At 46.4% G+C, this 10,260-nt stretch overlaps 1 protein-coding gene across 1 annotated transcript in view; it reads right to left on the reverse strand.

Moving 5' to 3' along the window:
* fat3a (FAT atypical cadherin 3a) overlaps positions 1–9,420 on the reverse strand; it is a 105,019-nt gene extending 95,599 nt beyond the window's left edge. Inside the window, exons 1-2 of the mRNA XM_062473542.1 lie at positions 9,415–9,420; positions 7,367–7,863 (exon numbers count right to left, since the gene is read on the reverse strand). Coding sequence (XP_062329526.1) covers positions 7,367–7,863; positions 9,415–9,420 — 503 coding nt within the window. The remainder of the gene's footprint in view (positions 1–7,366; positions 7,864–9,414) is intronic.
* Positions 9,421–10,260: the final 840 nt, after the last annotated feature.

A 10,260-nucleotide genomic window follows, 5' to 3' on the forward strand; every position in this document is an offset into this window, starting at 1 on the left:
CCCCTTCCCTCTCTGTGTGTGTTCAGGACATATTGGTATGCAGTAGAGTGAAACGGATGAATTTCCCATTTAGCCTGAAGCTTTATGGAAGTCAATGCCCAGAGAATGTTGAATATTTGAGCCCCCTTTCTCTCCCTCCTTCTCTTTCAGTCAGACTCACCTCCCTGTCTCTCTCCCTCCTTCTCTTTCAGTCAGACTCACCTCCCTGTCTCTCTCCCTCCTTCTCTTTCAGTCAGACTCACCTCCCTGTCTCTCTCCCTCCTTCTCTTTCAGTCAGACTCACCTCCCTGTCTCTCTCCCCCTTCTCTTTCAGTCAGACTCACCTCCCTGTCTCTCTCCCCCCTCTCTTTCAGTCAGACTCACCTCCCTGTCTCTCTCCCCCCTCTCTTTCAGTCAGACTCACCTCCCTGTCTCTCTCCCCCCTCTCTTTCAGTCAGACTCACCTCCCTGTCTCTCTCCCCCTTCTCTTTCAGTCAGACTCACCTCCCTGTCTCTCTCCCCCTTCTCTTTCAGTCAGACTCACCTCCCTGTCTCTCTCCCCCCTCTCTTTCAGTCAGACTCACCTCCCTGTCTCTCTCCCCCTTCTCTTTCAGTCAGACTCACCTCCCTGTCTCTCTCCCCCTCTCTTTCAGTCAGACTCACCTCCCTGTCTCTCTCCCCCTTCTCTTTCAGTCACTCACCTCCCTGTCTCTCTCCCCCCTCTCTTTCAGTCAGACTCACCTCCCTGTCTCTCTCCCCCTCTCTTTCAGTCAGACTCACCTCCCTGTCTCTCTCCCCCTTCTCTTTCAGTCACTCACCTCCCTGTCTCTCTCCCCCCTCTCTTTCAGTCAGACTCACCTCCCTGTCTCTCTCCCTCCTTCTCTTTCAGTCAGACTCACCTCCCTGTCTCTCTCCCCCCTCTCTTTCAGTCAGACTCACCTCCCTGTCTCTCTCCCCCTTCTCTTTCAGTCAGACTCACCTCCCTGTCTCTCTCCCCCTCTCTTTCAGACAGACTCACCTCCCTGTCTCTCTCCCCCCTCTCTTTCAGTCAGACTCACCTCCCTGTCTCTCTCCCCCCTCTCTTTCAGTCAGACTCACCTCCCTGTCTCTCTCTCCTCATTAATGTCATGTTTGACTTCCTCTTCTCTCTCCCTATTTTGAACATCTCCAGTTTTCACTCTCTCCCTCTCTCTCTCTCTCTGGTCCATGCTGAATGTCAGATGTGTTGGCAGCACCATAATCAGTCATTTATAATCAGTCATACAGATGGCCCACTCCATGCCTGCTAACACACGTGTGCGTGTCTGCAGAAGCGTGTGTGAGTCTGCAGAAGCGTGTGTATCTGCAGAAGCGTGTGTTGCTGCAGAAGCGTGTGTGAGTCTGCAGAAGCGTGTGAGTCTGCAGAAGCGTGTGTGTGTCTGCAGAAGCGTGTGTGAGTCTGCAGAAGCGTGTGTGAGTCTACAGAAGCGTGTGTGTCTGCAGAAGCGTGTGTGTGTCTGCAGAAGCGTGTGTGTCTGCAGAAGCGTGTGTGTCTGCAGAAGCGTGTGTGTGTCTGCAGAAGCGTGTGTGTGTCTGCAGAAGCGTGTGTGAGTCTGCAGAAGCGTGTGTGAGTCTGCAGAAGCATGTGTGAGTCTGCAGAAGCGTGTGTGAGTCTGCAGAACCATGTGTGAGTCTGCAGAAGCATGTGTGAGTCTGCAGAAGCGTGTGTGAGTCTGCAGAAGCGTGTGTGAGTCTGCAGAAGCGTGTGTTTCTGCATAAGCGTGTGTGAGTCTACAGAAGCGTGTGTGAGTCTGCAGAAGCATGTGTGTTTCTGCAGAAGCGTGTGTGTGTCTGCAGAAGCGTGTCTGCAGAAGCGTGTGAGTCTGCAGAAGCGTGTGTTTCTGCAGAAGCATGTGTGAGTCTGCAGAAGCGTGTGTGAGTCTGCAGAAGCGTGTGTGAGTCTGCAGAAGCGTGTGTGAGTCTGCAGAAGCGTGTGTTTCTGCAGAAGCGTAGAGGAACCTGGTTTGTATTGCTTTTCCCTCCGTTGTACCGAAATGTCTGAACCGCGGTATGAACCGAACCGTGACTTGAGTGTACCGTTCCACCCCTAGTGTAATGTTTGTATGTGTGCGTTTGTACGAGTGTGTTGTGGTGGAAATGTTATGGATAATCAACCGTTAAACTGAATTGGATGACTTCAACATACTGATATTTATTAAAGAGCACAGCCATTACACCAACATAACCATCTTCGACACACAAACATCAGACACAAAACCATCGGACTCAGAATCAGATGGGATCAGAAGTAGCGCAAGCCCAACAGCCTCTCACAAGTCCTGATCTCCATACCGCTCCATCTAACATAACACAAAGACATTTCCATACAGCTTCATCTAGCATTCTGGCTTGGAACCCCAGCAGACACCAGCACTACCCAGCTGTCAGCCCTGAACTCCAAAGAACATCCTTCAACACAATTTTATAGTAGGCTACACAGTTCTCAAAAGTCACTGGTTCATCCAATCAGTACACATGTCTGTCACAACCTCAATCCTGACTTACAGGATACAACTAATCAGTAGCATGTCTCAATCCTGACTTACAGGATACAACTGTCCCTTCCTACCTCAGCCTGAACACGATTCACTCAGTCAGTTACCTGTTTAATAAGCAACTGCTCAAACAGTCTCTGTTCATCAGCTCTTATAACCCTCAACTCAACTGTATTATTCAATACAATATTATTCCTGACCCTGTGTGTGTGTGTGTGTGTGTATCTACAGATGATTACTGGGTACTGGAGGTATCTTGATAAATAGCCCCGGAAAAGTTCTAGCACCATCTCAGATAAGTCTAGGAAACTCACACCACACACAGACACACAGACACACACAGACACACACACACACACACACACAGGTGAGTGGTGGCAGGGGAACTGCTCTCTAATTAAACAGTATAGATCTCCTGCTGTAGTGAGAGTTGAGGCATGCAGCGATTAAATTATTAACACTGTCGGAGTGAGACAGAGCAGACCAGACAAGTAGAGTTCAGACCAGACCAGTAGAGTTCAGACCAGACCAGACCAGTACAGTTCAGACCAGACCAGTAGTGTTCAGACCAGACCAGTAGAGTTCAGACCAGAAAAAAGACCAGTAGAGTTCAGACCAGACAAGACCAGTAGAGTTCAGACCAGACAAGACCAGTAGTGTTCAGACCAGACCAGACCAGTAGTGTTCAGACCAGACCAGACCAGTAGAGTTCAGACCAGACCAGACCCACACATTCCACACTCTCACACAGTAAGAGAGAATCAATAATATTGATGTGAAGACATATCCATCACCCTGCTGAGGCACATTTAACCCTTCACCCCTCCCCCTGCTGGTGAGACATGGACACTGCAGACACACCCTTCCCCTGCTGGTGAGACATGCACACTGCAGACACACCCTTCCCCTGCTGGTGAGACATGGACACTGCAGACACACCCTTCCCCTGCTGGTGAGACATGGACACTGCAGACACACCCTTCCCCTGCTGGTGAGACATGCACACTGCAGACACACCCTTCCCCCTGCTGGTGAGACATGCACACTGCAGACACACCCTTCCCCTGCTGGTGAGACATGGACACTGCAGACACACCCTTCCCCCTGCTGGTGAGACATGGACACTGCAGACACACCCTTCCCCTGCTGGTGAGACATGCACACTGCAGACACACCCTTCCCCTGCTGGTGAGACATGCACACTGCAGACACACCCTTCCCCTGCTGGTGAGACATGGACACTGCAGACACACCCTTCCCCTGCTGGTGAGACATGCACACTGCAGACACACCCTTCCCCTGCTGGTGAGACATGCACACTGCAGACACACCCTTCCCCTGCTGGTGAGACATGGACACTGCAGACACACCCTTCCCCTGCTGGTGAGACATGCACACTGCAGACACACCCTTCCCCTGCTGGTGAGACATGGACACTGCAGACACACCCTTCCCCTGCTGGTGAGACATGGACACTGCAGACACACCCTTCCCATCCTCCCCTTCACCCCTCCTACCCTCCCCTCCTTCCCCTCAAGTCATGAACTAACTACATAAATCAACATAAAACACAACGTAAAAAGACCCACTGATATCACTACACACCATTAAATACATCCCCCTGGTTTGGTATAGCCCACCTCAACAGACCAAGTGTACTTGGAAGTTTTCCCACACAGAACATGGTGCAGACTAACCTGGTCTGTGAAGCGTGCAGGTCCAACAATGCAGAACATGGTGAAGACTAACCTGATCTGTGAAGGGGGCAGGTCCACCACTGCAGAACAAGACACCAAGAAGCTCCAACCACTTTCAACCTTCAACATGATTACAGTCAAGTAAACTCCTCAAAAAGAGTTCGGAAACGTTATTTCGGTCGATTATTCCTTTCCTTCAGTAATACCAATTGGTATTGTATATTGTGTTTATATCTTTGGAAAGCCTGATTAGTCACCTTTACAACGAGGTACAACTTGTAAGGATCGTGCATTCGTGGAATGAGCAACACAGCTAACCGTGTGAGTAGTGGCCCAAAAATAATTGCCAAAATCCCCTGCAATATTCTTCTGTTGGTATTCACTCTCTTTTTAGAGCTTCAAGTTTGATCAGCTTGGGCGTGCTGTATGTGCCAGAGTGACCAACGCAAACATGTTGGCTGACTTGCGATATATCCTGGTTGAGGAATGGGATGCCATCCCACAGCAGTGGGACCAGGCTAGTGACCAGCATGAGGAGTAGGTGCCAAACTGTTGTGGCTGCATATGGATCTTCCACACGCTACTGAGGTCCCTGACAGTGTAAAATGAATAAAGTGTAAAAATGGCCAATATGTGTTGTTTTTTCCTTATTACTGTGGGAGAGTGCAATCATCCAATCCACCAAGAAACTCAAAACGGGAGTGAATACCAACAGAAGAATATTGCAGGGGATTTTGGCAAAAGAAATTGGGCCGCTACCCACACGGTTAGCTGTGTTGCTCATTCCACGAATGCACGATCCTTACAAGTTTTAGCTCGTTGTAAAGGTGACTAATCAAGCTTTCCAACTATATAAAATACAATACCAATTGCTATTATTGAAGGGGAGGAATAATCGACCGAAATAACGTTTCCGAACTTTTTTTGAGGAGTTTATTTAGAATAGACCTATTTGATGGAAATAATGTGTGATAATGTGATATTATGTTATAATTCAGTCGCCACAAAAAGATAATCACTAATAATAGACAGTTTGGGAAAATACAACTTGCAAACTCAATTTGGATTCATATACAGATTTATATATACTATAACCGAAATAGGCTCCCACATCTTCATCTATTGTACTCGCCCTATACTCGACAAAGTTGTGGATATAACATGTTAACCTCAACTGTCTCAAACTGTCAAATAACCCAGTGCTCTTCAACCCTGGTCCTCAGGGCCCACTGCTCCAACACACCTGATAACGACCCATTCATTTGAATCAGGTGTGGTGGGGCAGTGAAACATCTCAAACACACAGGACAGAGGACCCTGTGTGTAGACCTATTCACCATGACGTCACAACAACAATAGAGGGTCTTCCTGGTAGCAAAACCCGACAGCACCACTAGTAAATTGCTTGGAAGGGAGACCCACCGTCGGCCATAGCAAATAAAATAATTTTTCTACCCTTATACTACTAAAGTAATTTGTGTATTAATTTGACCTTGTCAATTTGATCACTCTGGCTTTATTTGTACTCATGAGGAAACAATAATGTGGCAGTAGGTATTTGTATTTCTGTAAGATGTTCTTCTTACTTAACATTTCACAATGTTTTTAACTATGTAACTATGTTTACAGTAGCCGGCGGGATCTCTTCTCTGGTCAGTGGAAGCCGCTCGCGTTCTGCCACCCAGAAGTATCTTTGTGCCTATTGTTTACAAACATTCTGAAATGCCCTATATGACAAGGCCAAGCAAATGTCAAAGATGTTTGACAAAAATACAGTAACATAATCAAAAGGAAAAGTAAGAATATCATACGTTTTATCTCCATCTTCAGTCCACAGATGTCTGATTTACAAATCTGTTGACATATAACGTGTTAGAAATGAAAGACAATTCTTCAAGTCAAATGATTGTTAACTTTCCATCAGTTACTGTAATAGTATGCGTAGCTACAGTGGCAAATCTAGAGCTACTAATTTCTCATCAGTCTTGGTGCCACCGGCGTTGGGAGGTGGCCTACACAGGCGTGCTAACTAGCTGCTGCCTTTAAGTAGTTTGTTTTACATTTCCATCAGTTAATCTTATTTGTAGATAGAGGCAAAGTATATATACCTATTTTGTATCACGTTGCTTGACTGCCTCTACTGACGCTTCGGCATCGGGAGTACAGGCGTGACAACTAGCAACAGCTGTTGCTGTTACTGTCAATAACAAATGAACACCCCATCAGGCATAAGCTTTAGTGACGGGTCGTTCGCGAACGATCCGGCTCTAAGAGCCGGCTCTTGAAGGTGAACGTCGGGAGCTGGCTCGCATATCTGAAGAGCCGACTCTATTTTTAATAGATTAATACAGCATATAAAAACTAAATTATTATGAAATAATGAATTTTAATTGTATTTAAATAGACTAATTCAAAAGAACAACAAAAAAATACTTGTAGGCTTAAAGGCGCACACGATCATCCTCACATTCTGTTCCTGTCAATCCTGCATGAGGGAGGGCCGAGCCAACTCACACAGTCAGAGAGTAGTCAAAACTCGGAGGAGAGCCATGACAAATCAATGCATTTTTAAAGATATGTGGTTACGGTCGAGTATGATTTCATTTAATAATTTAATTCAAATTGTTTTCACACCTATCATAGTCAAATTCATAGTTAAAACATGTATTTTTTAAAGAGCCGTTCCGGGAGCCAAAAGAGACGGCTCTTTTTAGTGAGCTGAGCCATACGAGCCGGCTCACGAAAAAGAGCCGGAATGCCCATTACTAATAAGCTTCACAGCCTCTCGGTGCCACAAAACTCGAGGCTTAGAGCGGTGGAACGTTTCAAAAAATGACCTAAATCACGCCCAAAAACTAAAATCTGATTTTGGATTTGTTTAAGTCATGTTAGGTTGCATACGCATTCAATAGAAAAATTGAGCAAAACTGTTAAGACATTTTTGGTCTGTCCACCCTAGTCTAACTAGCCAAAGAGACAAATTCCATTAGCCAACCTGAAGTAGAATTTGTAAAAAGAATGATGCCAGTTATCCATTAGTTTAGGCTACTTCTTACTGGCTTGTAAAAAGGAATAGCTTTAAGTAGTTCATATCACATTTCCATTTTTTTTATTAACAAAGATAGCTTCCTATTCTGTTGTGTCAGTTGTGCTTGCCTGCCTGGCTGCCTGCTCAGCTCGCGCGCATCACGCTTCAGCTCGCGCGCATCACGCTTCAGCTCGCGCGCATCACGCTTCAGCTCGCGCGCATCACGCTTCAGCTCGCGCGCATCACGCTTCAGCTCGCGCGCATCACGCTTCAGCTCGCGCGCATCACGCTTCAGCTCGCGCGCATCACGCTTCAGCTCGCGCGCATCACGCTTCAGCTCGCGCGCATCACGCTTCAGCTCGCGCGCATCACGCTTCAGCTCGCGCGCATCACGCTTCAGCTCGCGCGCATCACGCTTCAGCTCGCGCGCATCACGCTTCAGCTCGCGCGCATCACGCTTCAGCTCGCGCGCATCACGCTTCAGCTCGCGCGCATCACGCTTCAGCTCGCGCGCATCACGCTTCAGCTCGCGCGCATCACGCTTCAGCTCGCGCGCATCACGCTTCAGCTCGCGCGCATCACGCTTCAGCTCGCGCGCATCACGCTTCAGCTCGCGCGCATCACGCTTCAGCTCGCGCGCATCACGCTTCAGCTCGCGCGCATCACGCTTCAGCTCAAGTATATATATCTATACTTGCTATGCCACATGCAGATACTAGTGTAAATATATCTATACTTGCTATGCCACATGCAGATACTAGTGTAAATATATCTATACTTGCTATGCCACATGCAGATACTAGTGTAAATATATCTATACTTGCTATGCCACATGCAGATACTAGTGTAAATATATCTATACTTGCTATGCCACATGCAGATACTAGTGTAAATATATCTATACTTGCTATGCCACATGCAGATACTAGTGTAAATATATCTATACTTGCTATGCCACATGCAGATACTAGTGTAAATATATCTATACTTGCTATGCCACATGCAGATACTAGTGTAAATATATCTATACTTGCTATGCCACATGCAGATACTAGTGTAAATATATCTATACTTGCTATGCCACATTCAGATACTAGTGTAAATATATCTATACTTGCTATGCCACATGCAGATACTAGTGTAAATATATCTATACTTGCTATGCCACATGCAGATACTAGTGTAAATATATCTATACTTGCTATGCCACATGCAGATACTAGTGTAAATATATCTATACTTGCTATGCCACATGCAGATACTAGTGTAAATATATCTATACTTGCTATGCCACATGCAGATACTAGTGTAAATATATCTATACTTGCTATGCCACATGCAGATACTAGTGTAAATATATCTATACTTGCTATGCCACATGCAGATACTAGTGTAAATATATCTATACTTGCTATGCCACATGCAGATACTAGTGTAAATATATCTATACTTGCTATGCCACATGCAGATACTAGTGTAAATATATCTATACTTGCTATGCCACATGCAGATACTAGTGTAAATATATCTATACTTGCTATGCCACATGCAGATACTAGTGTAAATATATCTATACTTGCTATGCCACATGCAGATACTAGTGTAAATATATCTATACTTGCTATGCCACATGCAGATACTAGTGTAAATATATCTATACTTGCTATGCCACATGCAGATACTATCTATACTTGCTATGCCACATGCAGATACTACAAAGCATTTTAATTTACCTTAACTTAAATAATACATTTTGTCTGTGGAAACTTTCTTCAATTTTGTCACCACCAGTAGCAGTCTGCAGAACATCAGACTAAGGCGGAAGTGATATAACATTTACCGCTTTGTTTAAAAAAAAAAGCATGTTGTTCGGATGACAGCGAAGTAAGAGCAAAGTCCCCAAGAACACACACACAAATTAGTCAGATTTTCATCACTTGTGGGACAATCTCAGATTTTTGAACTAGGCATATAAGGAAGGTTTTCTCTATTGATTGTAATGATAATCCTCATGGAGTCCGGCAAAATGGCCCCATGGTGCGTGTGCTGTCAGGTCAAGGGCCGCACAACGTGATAAAAACAAACACGCACACACACACACAGACCAGCTCTGGTGCTGAAGGTTACACAGCTCACCATCATAAATCCAGAAGATGCGTTTACAGAACATGCCAACCTCCATGTAAGCACAATCATGAGAGCAGATTGAACAGAGGAGAGTCACTCACACAAAGGAGAGGCCAGTTCATAACATTGTGTACACACACACACACACGCGCGTATATACAGACTTTACCTGAAAGAGTCATGAATGTATACATACAGAGACATGCTCTGGCAGCACTGAAAAATCCTGCAATACACACTCATTCTCAACACACTGTACCACGGCTTCCACACACACACGCTAACTCACACACACACACAAACAGAGTTCCTGCCACCTCCAGAGGCGGTCTGACACGAGGTATTTTATATAAATAAATGTTTCCACTTATGATGACATGACCCTCTCAGAAGACAGCTCGAAACGACCACAATTTGACTCTGCGATTGATCGCCGTGACGATGTGTCATCTCTTTCTTCCCCCGACACCCTCCTCTCTCCTTCCCTCCCTCTCCACCTCTCCCTCTCTCCATCGCTCCATTCCACACTCTCTCTCCCTCCTCTCTCCTTCCCTCCCTCTCCACCTCTCCCTCTCTCTCTCCTTCCCTCCCTCTCCACCTCTCTCCTTCCCTCCCTCTCCACCTCTCCCTCTCTCCATCCCTCCATTCCACACTCTCTCTCCCTCTCTCTCTCCTTCCCTCCCTCTCCACCTCTCCCTCTCTCCATCCCTCCATTCCACACTCTCTCTCTCCCTCTCTCTCTCCTTCCCTCCCTCTCCACCTCTCCCTCTCTCATCCCTCCATTCCACACTCTCTCTCTCCCTCTCTCTCTCCTTCCCTCCCTCTCCCTCCACCTCTCTCCATCCCTCCATTCCACACTCTCTCTCTCCCTCTCTCTCTCCTTCCCTCCCTCTCC

This window comes from Osmerus eperlanus, chromosome 11 (genome assembly GCF_963692335.1).
Source record: "Osmerus eperlanus chromosome 11, fOsmEpe2.1, whole genome shotgun sequence".
Classification (NCBI taxonomy): domain Eukaryota; kingdom Metazoa; phylum Chordata; class Actinopteri; order Osmeriformes; family Osmeridae; genus Osmerus; species Osmerus eperlanus.